Source organism: Phyllostomus discolor, chromosome 7, assembly GCF_004126475.2.
Source record: "Phyllostomus discolor isolate MPI-MPIP mPhyDis1 chromosome 7, mPhyDis1.pri.v3, whole genome shotgun sequence".
NCBI classification, from domain to species: Eukaryota; Metazoa; Chordata; class Mammalia; order Chiroptera; family Phyllostomidae; genus Phyllostomus; species Phyllostomus discolor.
In genome coordinates this window covers 63,188,407-63,205,544 of record NC_040909.2, presented here as the reverse complement: position 1 = coordinate 63,205,544, position 17,138 = coordinate 63,188,407, and the positions used below count along the sequence as shown (strand labels likewise).

Here is a 17,138-nt window from a genome sequence, read left to right as displayed (position 1 = left end):
TGAGGTACCCTGCACAAGGCCACACAGGTACTAAAGAGCAGAGCTGGGGTTGAAACACAACTCTGACTCCAGAGCCTATGCTCTTGACCCTCACACTTCTTAAATAATATACTACATGTACTTTTAAAAGGAATAATAGCTGCTTCTTATGGAATAATTACAGTGCACAGTGGTTACTCAGAAATGGTAAGCAGCTTACCTGAAGTCTCCAGCAAGTTAGAGGCAGAACCAGACATTATGCCCATCTGATTTCCCAACCCTGCCCTGCACCAAGAAGCTGAGTGGGCAGCTCCACCCTGTGTTATACCCCTGACTAAAGCAAGTGTGATAAAAAAAAGCACTAGGAGTTATGGAACTTAATGACTTCCCAATGAGTTTGCTTAATGCCCCGTCCAAGTCACTCTTACCAAAAGCACCCATGATGCTTGTTTAAGTGCCCAGCCCATCACATCCCTTCAGACATGCTGCTCCAGATCAACAAATCCAAGAGACAATGCTGAGCCAGGGCCATGAGGTAAATATTTGGTTCCCTGGATACAGCTGCAAGTGTTGGGTGATATTTCTTCTCACAAGTCTTATTCCTTCTGAGAGAGGCAGAAGGGAACTGAGATTTGAAAGACCAGTAATAGAAATGGGGAGAAACTTGCTGACAGAGCACAATGACATGTGCTCAATTCTGCTTGTAAATGAAAACACTGGAAACAGCTCTCACCAATGCTTCAAGGTCATGGTGGATTCCCTCAGCAGGGAAAAGCATGCCAATGGTTTGATAGATTCCAGAAGAACAGTAGCTACAGAGTGGGTTGGAATTTGGTAATTAAGAGAAAAAGAAGTCACTCAGTTTCCAATGAGACCTGAACAGTAGAAATGGTAGGAAACTTGGAAGTGAAGCAGGAGAATCATTCATTCCACAGATATTTGTTAAGCCCCATGAGGGGCTAAGCACTGTCTTAGGAAATAGCAAAGCAGCAGTAAATGAAACATTCTGGTGACAAATGACAGTGAGCATGAGAGGTACAGTCCTCAGTCAGGAGAACCTCAGAGGTGAGCTTGCTCACAAGGGATTTTATTGGAAGTATGTGTAATAATAAATTACATAGTTATACATGAATCTTTGACTGCACAGGAGGTCTGCACCCCAGCCCCCAGCACTGCTGAAGGGTTAATGGTGCACCAGTCACCTTTCATGCCGGCTTCTGTTTGCCAAGCTCTGTGCCAGGCATCCTGAGCACGGCTGCTCTGTTGGAAGATGTATTAGTCCCATTTTAGAGATATACAAAATAAGTCCTAGGAAAGTTAAGTGAGCTGGGCATTCAACACAGTTCTGTCTGAATCTGGAGCCTCCGTTCTTTCATCTTTGCCTCATGGTGTCTCAATGGCCTCAACATCCTGACATCATGCTGTGAGCATGCACTCTTGTCAAGACCCCCTTCTCCCATTGAGCTTCTCCAGGGTGTGATGCTCAGTATTAAACAAGCAGCTCTCTGGGGAAAAGGGCACCGATTTGTAGCATTTGCCAATTTCCATGGTGTAAATGCTCTCGCCATGACCAATTTCATGTTATCAATTAACATCACTTAGCTGGAAAGAGGTGAGCACACCATTAATTACCAAGGCTACCATACAGATTCAATAGACATAAATCACCTCAAGAACAAAGATAATAGTGAAATGTAATAAAATAATTGGAAAGTGACACGTTTTGAGCATTTATTACCTTTGCTTTTAATGTAATTTATTTCATTGCAAGTTCATAAACTTTAATTTTTAATATTGGTTATGCTTAACTACCAGCTTGAAAATGGGGCAGTGGGCCCTTAGAGGCTGCTGTGAGAGACCCCATGTCACTACTCCTCCTCCCCAAGGGTTCTTTGTCCCTCATTCTATTCCCTGGTGTTCTCCCAGAAATCTTTTTGGGCTTCTTTTTTATATTCCTTTTGTCTTCCTGACCTGTGACCTTTTGATTTTGTTTTAATCCTTGAATATTGTGTTAGCTTCAAGAAAAGACTGAATCTCATTTGAAAACACAACATGTATTAGGTGGCAAAAATATTTCTTCGCTAAATATTAGAAGTATCTAAGTTCAGAGAGAATGTTTCTTCTATGATGTTAAATTCAGTCCTGGACATTATGATTAAGGATTTTTCTATATTGTTCCAAACAAGTTTGACTTTTCTGTTTTCACAGTTTGGTAATGCTCTTCTAAATCTCCTACTCAAATATGGCAATGCCACCAGCCAAAGCTAGGCTCTGGACCTAATAAAATCTGTTTGTGTGAATTATAAACTCCTAAGGACTTATTTTAACCTCCATTTGTGTGTGGACCACTTAGAACAAAGAGACTTTGAAAAGCATAAGTCAGAGACATTCTAACAGGGTTGATGAAAAATTGAAACATGAAAACTCTGACAATGAGTGAGTACTCAAAAATTAATGTAAAGTTGGTTTAGGTTTTCTATTTAAGTTTTGTTTATTTTTAGGTTTCAGGGCAATGTATGTGATTTGTTTGCCCTGTGAATGGCTTATATTCAGACCAAAATTCCAAGTGAATAAACAGTACCTAAACTATCTTTAACTTACAAGCACTGCCATTTATTTTTTAAATTTCTTCACCCTAGCTGTGCTTGTCTTTACTTCTAAGTTTTTGAAAAGCGCAGTACTTTTGCTCCTTCCTACAGACTGTTTTTCATGGAAAAAGAGAAAACTGACGTTTGGCAAAGTGGAAAGTTCCCGGACCGCAGAGTATTTGCTACTTACATAATTGCCAAAACCAAAATTTCCATTTTCTACAAGGCGCCTGGAGTACTTCATTTTTAGTCAACCTGAATGGCACACCAGAAGTAAAATCCCCCACAGCCCACAGGCTATACTCTAGGCTTTTCTTGGTTACACTTTGTGACTTCCTGTTGACAGTATCTGTGCCCTCCCTTGTTTTTTTTTTCTTTTCTTTTTTGACTCATTGATACTGTACTGTGACATCTAAAAATACAGCCTAACAACTGGTCTTAAGTAAAGAGGATGTTTCTTTCTGGAAAAGAACAGCAGAAATATCCTGCATGATTTTCTGAAAATAAACATTTGACAGTCTCTCATCTAAGTTTTTAATTGGAAGAGTGCAGAGTATTTATAAAGAGAACCCTGCTATTCACTGCAGCTTTTTCCATGAAGAAGCTTCCATGAAGATGTGCTGCCTGTTTACCCCTTTGTCATTCGGTGAACTCCTTGTTTAAATTGGCTCAACCCCTTATTAGTCAGGAACCTCAGGCAAGTTATTCTCAACTTCTTTGTGGTCTCAGCTTCTTCAGTGTGAAATTAAGAGCACAACATTTATTTCAGGGGATTTGTGAGAATTCAGTGGATAAAATGTGTCTCAAAGCACATGACATAGACAATGCAGGCAGCACACATTCATCTCCACATCCTGTTGGTGAGAACGAAAGTGGCTGACACAAGCCACCATCTGGACACAGTCAGATAAGGTTCAAGAGTTTGCAAAAGTTCCCAGCTTTTGGCCCATGGGGAAGCTAAAAATGGGGTTCTTGAGTTAGCCTGTTGATTTATCACTAAGAAATTAGAGTGGAATTAACTTCTACCTTTTGGGTTGCCCAATCCTTCCAGTGTTTAACTGGTAGGTAGATTTTCAACTTGAGTATGACAGTTTGACCTCTTATTAATCCAGCTTAACTTTTTTCTGAGAAAAATATCATTCATCCAACTCAAAATAACCACTTACAGTTGTTAACAACTTACAAATCATTTCCACTAGTGATGGTACTCATTGCACTGGGGTAAAGCTGATAAGGCATGTTAGGCACTTAGCACAGACCCTAACAACCAAACTCTGCCCAATAGTTTATTACCAGTAACAGGATTATCACCTGTACCTTTTGTGTAGATTTTAGGTTCAACCCTCACTAGTACTATAAGAGACAAACAAAGCTAAATGGTATTGATTCTTATCATTCCCATTTCTCAGAGTCACAAACCAAGTTCAACAGCCAAGCTGAGACATAAGCCTAGCCCTCCTGATTCTAAACCCTGTGCACTCCTCAGGGACACCAGCCTGAGGCAGCCTGATGGCCTGCAGCTCCAGACCTAATAAGTTGTTTTGTTCTTTTTTCTTCCTTTGAAACCTGGCCTTTATTTATGCCAGCCTCAGGAGATCTGGCTATACTCTGATAAGGAATTGTCTTTTATGAGAATGCCTTCTCCAGGGACGATCTGCCAAAGCTGACCGAAATTGCTTGCCAGCTAGACACTAGAGCTGCAGAAATGTCTGTCCCCTGACCAGCCTTTCTTGTTTGTTGTCCTCCAACCTCTGCCACAGACAGGAGCTTGCAGTTGAGTGCTATTGTCCAGAAAACAGGGTTATTCCTCCCGTTTCTGCTAGGAGTCACTTGTCAAAGCAGCAGTTCACTGTAGGTTCTCCCCATCGATTTCCTCATTTCTCATGTTTCCTGCATAAGCACAGAGTTTTGAAGTAAGTTTTGCACATGCTAAGAAATTCATTCCAGTTAAGCTATTTCAGAGCCTTTACTGTTATCTGAAAATAATGTATTTAATGATTAATAGTTTCTTTTCTTCTTTTTACCTCTAGAGCAGTTGTTTTTAACCAGGGATGGTTTTGTTCCCCAAGAGACTTTTGGCAGTGTCTGGAGACATATTTTCTTGTCACAAGACATGACAGGGTGAGGTGGGGTGTTACTCGCAACTATTGGATGCAGACCACGGGTGCTGCAAACATCCCACAATGCACAGGACAGCCCACAACAGAGAATTATCTAGCCACAAGTGCCAAAGCTGAAAACCTGCACTCTGGCATAAGCTCCAGAGACAGTGGCCTTGCTTATCTCATTTGCGGATATATATTAGTACCCAGCTTAGTGCTTACACTTAGAAGTGCTCAGCAAATATCACTTGAGTGAATAAATGAGCAGATGATCCAGAGATCTTCCACATTGAATTATTGCATTGTGTGCTAGAGTACATCTTGAGCCCAACATAATGTGGAGTCAGGCCCAGGCAGCCACATAAGTGATTGAAATCATCCTGTATCCAAAATGTTCAATGTCAGCATGAAACAGCCAGCAGCCCTACAGGTGGAGATGAAGTCCATCCTGAGGCTCAAAGGAAATCAATAGCAAACACATAGACAGGTGCCCATTTTTAGAAGGTTCCCATATTTCTTCAGTGCAGAACCAGGAGATAGCCAAGCATGGTCATTACAGAAGCTTTGCTTCTTCTCTAGTCTTGCTTCTAGTTGAGCCAGACAAATGTGGTTTGGGGAACCCAGATCTAGTTTTCCTAGAACAGTGTTGTACTTGGCAATCAAATATGTGAAATCCTTCAGCTCTGTGTGATTTAATATATAAGGCTCATCAGATGGGACTTATAGCAGAAGTAATACAACATAGCAATGAAGACCATGGGCTCTGCATTCAGGGTGCCTGTGTTCATGTCCTAAGCTGCCTCTTCCTATCTGTGGCCTTGTGTGGTAGGTAAGGTCAGTCATGTACCTTCTGTAAGCCTCAATTTTCTCATCTATACAATGAAACTAGGATTGGAATCTGCCTCACAAGGTTGTATGAATGAATTTAAATGGCCCTTGTAAATTAAAGCTAGGATGCTGGACAGAGCCAGGCACAGTTAGCTAGCTGCCATTACTCATTAGCATTTTTTCCTAAGGCAGATAGTTAATTTTGTCTTTGGTAAGCTGAATTTACCACATCTTTATCACTCCCAACTCCTGCCCATTTTCCTTTCTTCATTTGTTCCTTTTATGCCCCTTCTTTTTCTTCCTCTCTCCAGTCCCTCTTTTTCCTCCTAACTTCTAGTAAACCTGAGAGAGAGAGAGACCAGAGTCCAGGTCACAGCTACATGACCCTCTCTGCAATTCAGTTCAGCCACAAACTCTAAATGTCTTACATTATTGAAGGGTTATTGAAGGAAGATACTGTGTGTGTGAAGTGCTTAGAGCTCCTGGGGCATCCAGCAAGTGCTTAATAGAAGCTAGGAGAATCATTTATTGATACTGAGAAAGCAGCTCCCAATGACTACACATTGGGAGGGAAGTGCTCTTGAAACCTGAGGGAAAAATCACAGCTGACATAGCTTGGAGACATCTGTGTCAGTAAAGGCCATTATCTGAATGCAAGTGTCGATAGCTCATGTTCAGTCAACACCCACAGATGGTATAAAGGGACCCCTGTTCAGCTGGAGTTGACATCATTTGAGTGAAATATAAAACTCCATCCACTCAATAGAACCTAAAGTAAGAATGTCCTAGATACATGCTTTCTGCCTCTCTCCAGTTCCTCCAGAGTAACTCATCTGATGAGGAGTTTAACAGCACACCTTGTTCTCTGGATGGAGAGCTAGCTTTGTATGTGTAAGTCTGTCTGGGCCAAGGCTTGGGAGATGTTTTGAAACATCCTCCTTTAACATTATGTTCTATGAATTTAAATCATTTGTGATTTTTTTCATTGTTCACTGTGTCTAGGTTCTGAATAGTTAAGGTTCCTTCACTGGGCAGATATTTATTTACCACATTCTCACTATGTGCCCAGCACTGTTGTTCTAGGCCCTGAGAGTACAATGGTGAACTAATCAGTCAAGGTCACTCCTATGAAGTTACCTTTTGATGGTGAAGGATAGACAACTATGAACAAAAAAAATGGAAGGGAAATACTAGCTATAAAGAAATGAAAGCACCGTGATATGGGAGAGCTCTACTTTATTTGAGGACAGTGAAGGCCTTCTGGAAATGGCGTCATTTGATTTAAGATCTGGGAGAGGCAAAAGCACCCAATCATGAAATGATCTGGGAAACGGTAGTCCAGACAGAGGGAACAACATACTCAAAGTTTTGAAGTAGGAACAAACTTTTGTTCTGAGGAGGAAAAGGAAGCCAGTGTGGCTAGTGTGGCAATGCAAGACAGATGTATTGGAAACAAATTAGAGAGTGGGGGCACAGGAAATGCAGATATTGTTGGTGAGCTGAAGATTCTCCACAGTGGTACATGAGAAGCCAGTGGGTAATTTAAGTAAAGTAAAGGAATGGATCTGTATTTTAGAGATATTACTACATGGCCATGCAGAGATTGAACCACCACAAAAGAATGCAGCCTGGACAGATAGCTGATATTGCATACATCCAGGCAAGAGACAATGGTGGGTTAGACTCTGGACAAGAAACCCCACAAAAAATCTTGAGGAGCTATTTTTGTGAGGTAGGCCCTCTCATGCTAAGTTTTCAGAAAAGGTCAAAAGGGAATGTAGGTGAGCAGGAGAGGGCAGGTAAGCTTGCTGCTTCCTTAGCAACCTTTCATACCTTTGTGTCCCAAAGAACTACTAAACCAAAGCAGGCTGGAGTTCTGCTCTTTTTTATAGCTGTCATTTACTGTTGCTCTCTAAGCTGATCCCAGTCATCCTGAATGGTCCCACACTGCCTTGTGCTGACTTCTCTTTAGGCTTCTCTCTCCTCTCCTAAATGAGGTAGTGGGGTGGGGATTGGAGGAGCAGTATAACCACACAGAATGAGCCCCACTTTGGGTTATGCTACACTAGAGTGCTCCTGGAAGCTAGAGGTCTGGTCTGAGGCCAATTCTTACTTCCCTCCTGATCTTTCTCATTTGACCAGTGACCAGAGGGACAGGTCCCTCCACCAACATGCAGCCCTTACTCTGAGAACCTGCTCTGTCACCTGGGCAGAACATGTAGAGCAGCCACAGACCAAGGTGGGATATTAACCAGACATACACAGTCAATCTCCATATTCCTGGGCTCTAACAGAGGGGGAGGTAGTGAGAAGTGCCTCAAGTCTGGGTAGGTGCTACATGGATATTTCCAAAGAGGTCATCTTTATGTTTTTTATTCCACACAATGCATTGACACTTTTGGCTGTCACTGGGTAGCTGGTCAAATCTGAAATTTCTGATGGTCTCTGTGGGGTCCAAAAGTAATTCTTTGTACCTCAATTTCACACACAAACAGAGAGGAAATTTCTTATGGAAAGAAATTTGCACTTTTTAGGAACTCCTTAAAATGAAGTGTAGTAGCCTAACTTAGGAAACTGGTTTTTGTCTGGGATGAGCAGACTGAAGAGCTAAACAGAGAAGACTCTTCCATCTTAAAGAAGGAAGTTTGTAATGAGAAATGCTCATTTACTTATTCTTCTCCTAAGCGGAATTATAGAACTCCTGTTTTTGTAAAGAAAGCAAATTGTCAGGATAACCAAGTAGAATGTGAAATGGAAAGTCAATATATTTTATTTCTTCCATGGGTAATAATTACATTGAAAAATGGGGTAGCCCTGACTGATTTGGTTCTGTGAGTTGGGCATCATCCCACAAATCGAAAGGTCACCAGTTCTATTCCCTGTCTGAGCACAAGCCTGTATTGTGGACCAGGTACCAAGTTGGGGGTGTGTGCAAGTCAATTGACCCATGTTTCTCTTGCACATCAATGTTTCTCTCTATTTCTCCCTCCCTTCCCCCTCCCTAAAAATAAATAAGGTCATTAAAAAAAAACAAAAACAAAAGGAAAATGCGGTAATAATGAACACAAGTTCAGGAGCTTGTCTGCCAAGGCTGGAATCCCAGCTCTGCCTCTTAAGAACTCTGTAACCCTGAGTAAGTTACTTGGCCTTTCTGTGCCTCAGTTTCTTCAATTGTAAAATGCAGATAATAGAGATATTTACCTCATATCATTAAATGAGTCACTATATATTAAATATATTGAATGTTCTCAATAAAATTAGGTGCTGATTTTATTTTTAAAATTTATTCTGTATTTATGGATATAATTATTGTGATCCATGAATAGCTTCCTACAAATATGACTCCTGTTGTTGAAATTAGAAGATAAAACATCAATGTGACTCATGTTTTAAATAAATAAGAAATGCCTAGTTTGATGTTTTCTTTTTTGTAGTTACAGGTTTTTTTAATTAAAAAAAATCAACCTACTGGCAGAAATGCATTTGAATAAGATGGTATTATTTATTAGGTGAATAACCTGTGTGCAGCATTTATGTGCTGGCCTCAAGATCACTGCCTTGAGTTTTAATCTCCGGTCTCCCATTAACTATCTGTGTGGCCTTGGGCAGGTCCATTCCTTAGTTTCCCCAGATCTCAAATAAGCGGTGTTTTTAGATGCCTTGAAAATTCTTTCTATTTACAAACTTTACACTTCCAACTATTCCTAGTGAGTGTATTTTTCTCTGGAACCAAAAGGATTTTTTTATGCCCATTTAGGGCACTTTGTTTTCCCTTTTTTGCCCACTCATCTCACCATCAAGAAAGGGCTGTGAGTGGGGTTGCATGGGAGGCTGTCCCCAAGCTGACACGTTGCAGTGTACTGAACACCATGCATAGCTAAGTGCTGAAGAGCTTGGGTTTTGGTCTAGTTCTGCCATTTATGGATCTTGTTATTTATAATCTCTTTAACATCATTCACTCATGATATTAGGATAAAACCATCTACTTCATGTGAGTATCACAGGATATTAATCTATGAAAAGTGCTTAGTGCAATGCCTAGAACATAGAACATGCTTGTTAGTCATTTTATTACTGTTATTATTAAAATGCCTAGCTGGTGCCAGGCACACAGAATGCACACAGGAACCAGTCAGCACCCTTTTTCTTTATTTCTGCTCCATCATCTCTGGAGAATATTTCTGCCATGTGATTGTTAAGTTTACCTGTTATTTATCTTTTTTTAAATGGGTAATAATCTTATTTAAAAGCTTCTTCTTTTTTTAATGGGAGAATAGATGGATTACAGAAAGATTTAGCTAATTGTTAATTTCAAGCCAATAAGAACTATAATAAATGTGGCCCTCAGAAATGGTTTATGTCCCTCCCAGGATGTCACATGGAAATCAATCAGGACATTGCTTATCATAATTATAAAATATGATTTTGAGTCAGAGTCTGGCTTAGAACTTCTGGGCAAGTTACATCATTTCTGAAGCCTCAGTTTCCTAGTCACTAAAATGAGATACCCGCTTCATGGGCTTGTGTAGAGGTTGAAATACTACACATTGATCAGGGTTAAGTGTCAGCACTTTCCCTGCTACATGATATCTTTGAGGTAGGTGGAGTCTCTTCCTTAGTATTACATGGACTTGAATCAGGGTTTGCTAATTCACATGATGGGACTCCCAGAAATCTGCAGATAATAGGGTTAAGTGAGCCAGGGACCACAAACTTCATCTAGACAGGAAGCTGCTCTGCCCCACCTGGGCCAGATGTTGCCATGGAGGAAATCCAACTCACTGTTTCCAGGTCTTACCATCCAGATTTTTATCAAGTGACATCTCCTGATTTATGATATTATCAACTATAATTTGTTCATAAGCATTGTCTCGATAAACAAAATACATCCACCACCTTTCAAACTTCAATTTAAGTAAGTGACAAGGGCAGGGCTTTCTGTTGCTGTCGATGATCAAATCAGCCCTGTGACTTCTCAGAGCAGCCATTCTCACAGAGAGGAAAGGACTTTGTGAACTCTGTGCACAGGTGGGCAGATGTGTGGGGTGGGATAAAACTGTAGCATTTTTCTCCCCAATTTCTACACTGCCATTCTCCAGCATGTATCTTATCACATCACACAATGAGGTATTTGTTCATAACTCCTCCCCACAAAATGTCAACCTTGCCCTTGGCCACTGTATTGTCATTGGTGGGAGCATCAGTGATTATGAGTTGACAACTTTATCATATTAATAACATCACTGAGGGAAGTTCACCCTTTGGAAACCTTTTGGCTTGATTTACAGTATGGATACTTGTGGTATCTTATGAAGATGCTTTCAGTTGCAAGAAGCAGAATCCAATTCAAGTTAGCTTAAGAGAGAGGGGAAAATGTGGATTTATTGAAGGAATACAAGGGTGTTGCATGGAACCCAAGGACAAAAATTCACCCAAACCAGTGGAAAGACTAGAAGTGACAGGAAGACATAAGGGATACAGACAGCAATTCTCTCAGCTGTTCCTCTCAAGGTGCAGGATTTTTCTTGCCTTCAATTAGCTGCTTGTCTTCTTCCTTCTCTCTGCAGATGGCTTTCCTTCTCCTCCACACATGGCAGATACTGGCTGCCTCCCAGCAACCACACTGTCATCCTGTCAGTCTTAATTCCACACTTCCTGGACTGAGGTTCTGAGTGGCCCAGCTTGGGTCAGGTGTGCATAACTGGTCCAATTAACTGAGGCCAAAGGGGCCAATAACATATTGGTATGTTATACCAATATGGCCACCACTGTCCACTATTATGGACATGTTTGTCCTGAGATGGGCAGGCACACCAAAAAATTTACAATTTAATTCTCTAAGACAAAATTATATGTTCACAAAAGAAACAGTGACTAGCCCAAAGGAGGTCCAAAGCAAAATGGAAAGGAAAAAAGATTTTCTTTTAAAAAAAAATCAGGGAATAAGGCCCTGGCTCGCTAGTTCGTTGGTTAGAGTGTCATTCTGAAACACCAAGGTTGTGGGTTTGTTCCCCAGTCAGGCCACATATAAGAATCAACCAATGAATGCATAAATACATGGAACAACAAATCGATGTCTCTCTTTCTCTCTCTCAAATAAATACATTTTAAAAACATATAAATAAAATCAGTAAATAAATTCATTTGGATTATGCAACAAGGTAGCTTGAAATACTTTATGAGTTTTGACATATTCCTTAATGGATTCATACTGTGTGAGTTGATCTTTTGAGTATTATTTTCTTTCTGTGGGTTGTGTATTTGAAATTTTCTTGTATGGGTTTTACAAAAGAAATAAAATTATTTGAACTGACACATTTTTAAATTTCTTCCCATAATAAAGTGGAAAAAAGATGTCTTTAAATCTTGACTTGGCTTTTTTCTTGTTTAGGTAACTTTGAGTACACTGCCTTAAACTCAGTTTTTTCCTATAAAATGGGGGAGTTGCAAGCTGTCCATAAAATAGGTCTATTTTATGGATTTTTGTAGAGCTTTAGTAAGGTAATATACATGCAGTGCCATAACTCACTACCTGGGACAAAGGTGTGTATTTAGCCTTGGCCTTACAAAGTTCAGGACATAATTAAGGCCAGTGCAGTCACCTACTAGCATAAAGTTATATGCGAAATTGGGATAATAACACCAATAACAGAAGGTAACTTTGCTGTGAAACTCAGAGATGATATATGCAAAACACCAGAGAAGCACTAAGGATGTAGCTCAGTGAGGAAGCATTTTTTAAAAAATTAGATTTACAGGTATCTAAGTTTCTAGGTCTTATTTATAATGTTGTACAACAGCTGAAAAACAAAATGCTGCCCATGCTTTTCAAAAATGACCCAGCAACTATACATCTTTGGGAAAAGCTGGATATTGCAAAGTTCATGTACATTGCTTATGGTAACAAAAGACCAAAAACAGAGTGTTTCTCAGCAAGAGTATAGTTAAATTACTGTATGTCTACACAATGATTTGATACTGTAGAACCTTTAAAAAGAATAAGGTTGGGCTACATATGTTGACCTTGGAAAGATCTCCAGGACGTAGCATAGTTACACTTGAACTGAAAACAGGAAAATGCACACACACATACATACACACCCAACATGCAAAGACCCACAAACACACAAAGTCACATATACATATAAAGTTTCTGGATGGACTTCTGATCAAGATGGAGGCATAGGTAGATACATTTTGCCTCCTCACACAACCAAAAAAAGGACAAGAAAAAATTTAAAAACAAAAAATAACCAGAACTGCCAGAAAATTGAACTGTATGGAAGTCCAATTCATTCAGACTGGTGAGGGGAGACTGACACAGGCAGTTGGGGTGGAAGGATGCATAGCAAGGTGGTGGCTGGAAGACCAGGTGCCCCTGCATTTGCATGGGGATAAACTAGAAGGAACAGCTGGGGAGCAAGGCAGACTGCACAACCTAGGGTTCCAGCATGAGAAATAGAAGCCTCAAAACCTCTGGCTGTAAAAATCTGTAGGGGTTGTGAGGGTGGGAGAAATTCCCAGCCTCACAGGAGAGTTCATTGGAGAGACCCACAGGGTACTAGAATGTACTCAAACCCACCCACCTGGTAATCAGTGCCAAAAGGGCCCAATTTGCTTGTGGGTAGCAGGGGAAGTGACTGAAAGCCAGCTGAAAGCTGAGCAAGCAGCATTGTTCCCTCTCGTACACCTCCCCCACCATACACAGCCACAATGCAGTGAAGTGGGTTGCCCAGACCTGGCGAATTCCTAAGGTCCCACTCCTTACAATGTAAGAGGTGTGCCAAGACAAAAAAAAAAGTCCCAAATGAAAGAACAGATCAAAGCTCCAAAAGTAGAACTGAATGATGAAGAGGTAGCAAACTTATCAGCTGCAGATTTCAAAACACTGGTAATCAGGATGCTCACAGAAATGATTGAGTATGGTCACAAAATAGAGGAAAAAGTGAAGGCTATGAATGTGAAATAAAGAAAAATAGGGAAGCAACAATGAAGGGAAGGAAACTGGGACTCAAATCAATGATTTGGAGCAGAAGGGAGAAATAAACATTAAACTGGAACAGAATGAAGAAACAAGAATTGAAAAAAAATAAGTAGAGACTTAGGAACCTCCAGGACAACTTTAAATGCTCCAACATCTAAATCATAGGGGTGCCAGAAGGAGAAGAGGAAGAGCAAGGAATTGCAAACTTATATGAAAACATAATGAAGGAGAACTTCCCTAATCTGGCAAAGGAAATACACTTCCAAGAAGCTCAGAGAGTCCCAAAAACTTTGGAACCAAGGGAGCGCACAGCTAGGCACATCATAATCACATTACCCAAGATTAAAAATAAGAAGATAATCCTAGAAGCAGCAAGAGAAAAAGGAGACAGTTACCTACAAAGGAGTTCCCATAAGACTGTCAGCAGATTGCTCAAAAGAGACCTCGCAGGCAAGAACGGGCTGGAAACAAGTATTCCAAGTCATGAAAGGCAAGGACCTACATCCAAAATTGCTCTATCCAGTAAAGCTTTCATTTAAAATGGAAGGGCAGATAAAGTGTTTCCCAGATAAGGTCAAGTTAAAGGAGTTCATCATCACCAAGCCCTTATTATATGAAATGCTAAAGGGATTTATCAAAGGAAAAGAACATAAAAACATGAACAGTAAAATGACAGCAAAATCACAATTATTAACAACCACACCTAAAACAAAAACAAAAGCAAACTAACCAAACAACTAGAAAAGGAACAGAATCACAGAAATGGAGATCACATGGAGGATTATCAGTGCAGATTGGGCAGAGGTAGAATGGGGGAAAAGGTACAGGAAATAAAAAACATAAATAGACAGGTGGTATTTAAGAATGGTATAGTAAATGTAGAAGCCAAAGAATTTATATGTATGACCCATGGACATGAACTAAGGAGCAGAGGGATTCTGGTGGGAGGAGAGGTGCAGGGCATAGGGGAATAAAGGGAAGAAAGAACATGGGACAGCTATAATAGCATAATCAATAAAATATATTTTAAAAATTTCTGGATGGTTACACATACACAAGCACAAATATTAAGAGTATTTACTTAATTTCCAGAACATGTGTCCAATACAATAATAAAGTAAAACCTTTACTATGCAATTTTTAAAAATATATATCCTGTATATATTGGAAAGTCCATAAAAAGACGATCTGTGAGGACTCTCTTCAAATTGACAGGGTAGTGGTTTCAGTAGGTCAAATGACTTGAAGTATGAGTTAATCAAGGGGAATTTTTGCATTTTTGCATTATTTAAATATTTTAAAAAGAATATTTCCTAGTATTGAAATTATAAGTGATAAAAATTAAATCTAATTGGAAATGTACCATCAAATATTTTTAACTGTGTATCTTAATTTTCTTAATTACAGTAGTGACATAATGTGGGCAGAAGTTTCAAAAGTGGAAACTTCCCATTTGAACTTCAGAATTATGTTTTTCTTCCTATAATTATGCATATATTATATTTATTAAAACACAGCAATGAATAAAGACACTTCATTTGAAAAATAAAATATTGATTCAAAGAAAAATATAGTAGTTTCCTCTGGGTAGGAAACCTACTTTTTATAATAAAATCTTATGTGCATGTGTAGGGAATATTTTTTCAATACATTGATTCATCTCTGTTTTTCATTCTCCTTTTAAATCAAAGAGCTTAAAAAATTTTAAGTTTAAAAATCCAAGAGCTAATGCCATGTAATAAATCTGTTTATGATGAAGCCTCTTGAGTAACTCAAGAGAAGCCATTTATAGGCTGAGTACATCACATGTGAAATAAATGATAAATCATATTCAAGGGTCTTCCTGCTAGCTCTGTCCCTGACACCACTTTTGATGTCTTGCCCCACAGATGACAGAAGGCAGGCATTGCCAAGTGCACCTCCTGGATGGTAGGAGGCTGGAGCTGCTGGTTCAGGTATGTGTTGCCCACATGATGAAAGCCCACCCTGGTGTCCTCTGGGAGCTTCATAGCCTAGATTCAGGCAGTTTGCTTGCCTGAGGCTTAAAGCCAGTGACTGAGGATTGGCTGAGGAGGAAAAGGTAGATTTGAAGTCAGAAAACCTGGTCTGTATGGACCTAGAGCTTGGTAACATATGAGAGGGGACCCAAAAAACCCCCAAATGAAACAGAATTATCTTCTGAAGAGTGGCCCCCTTGTATACCCCACTAGCTGAGTATTATAGGAACCCATCTGTCATTGTTGTGAGAGGCTGCATTCAGCTTCAAAGGGAAAAACATTTTGCAAATGTGGAAAAAGTGAAACAAAAAAATGGCAGAAGCACTAAAGGGCATCAAAATTGACTAGTTCAAAATCTGTTTTGAGCAATGGAAAAAATGTATCAATAGGTATATTGCATCAAATGGAGAATACTTTGAAGGTGACAAGTTTAAACATGTAAGAATAAATACAAATTTTTTTTTATAAATTCTGAGGGTTTGGGGGGTCCTCCCTCACATATACAGAGATACTTATGTTCCAATCTCAGCTTCGACACTCAGTAGCTATGTGACCTGGAGCAAGTGACTTTACTTCTTTGGACCTTTTGTTGGTAAATTGGGGAACATAATGTTTCCCTGAAAAGGTTATTGTGAGCTGAAAATCTGTATTCTGCCACTTTCCTGCTACATGACATTGTTCAAGTTAATTACCCAGTTTCATAAACTATAAACTGGGATTAAGATTGCCTAGCCTTCCTCGCAAAATTATGATTAAAATCAAGCTACATTATATATGGGAATGAAATCTCTGTGTAAAATACATGGGACTATATGAGTAATGATATAGTGATTGTTGATGCTTCTCACTTTATCTACCCCATACTTTTGACCAAGAGCCTTAAAATTGTGGAAGTCCCTGCTGACAGCCACATCTACGGCTATGGTTAGAATTCTTTCCTTTGATCAAACTTAAATTTTACTCCCTTCTGAGGCTTATCCCTAGCTCACTATGCATAGGTTTCAATTAGAATGAAAATAGTATAGTCAACAATAGTTTTCCAACTAATTCCAAACCATGCTTCTTCACACCAAGTCCAGTACTGTTTAGGCAACCAAAACATTATGTTCCCCCATTTACCAACAAAAGATCCAAAGAAGTAAAGTCACTTGCTCCAGGTCACATAGCTACTGAGTGTCGAAGCTGAGATTGGAACATAAGTATCTCTGTATATATGAGGGAGGACCCCCCAAACCCCAGAATTAATAAAAATAAATTCACCAGAGTAGACATTTTAGTCTAGATTTCTACCTGTTTTTTCTTTTCTTTTTTCTTTCTTTCTTTCACTTTCTTTCCTTTATTTTTTTCTCTAATCACGACTTTTCTTTCTTCACCAATAGCAAACATTCAACGGTCAAACCATCATAATGAATCCTAAACTGGCTCCAAGTTCAAACAGAATCCATCCAGCATGCCCACCTAAAACCCCCTTTTATTCCCCAACTTCAGCAAACCCAGCATCCACTGTCACTCCAGACATTCTGACTAATTCCAAACCATGCTTCTTCACACCAAGTCCAGTACTTCTTAAAAGCCCATAGATTAGATCCTTCCTGTAGGTGCTTAGTATTAGTAGTCACCATCTATACAATGGGTACAATTACTCCCTGGAGAGAAATGA

At 39.6% G+C, this 17,138-nt stretch overlaps 1 protein-coding gene across 1 annotated transcript in view; it reads left to right on the top strand.

Annotated features, from left to right (window-relative positions):
* The window catches only part of FRMD4B (FERM domain containing 4B), a 196,586-nt gene that overhangs the window by 36,580 nt on the left and 142,868 nt on the right, over positions 1–17,138 (top strand). The window contains 1 exon segment of the mRNA XM_028517963.2: positions 15,371–15,436. Within this exon segment, the coding sequence (XP_028373764.1) occupies positions 15,371–15,436 (66 nt within the window).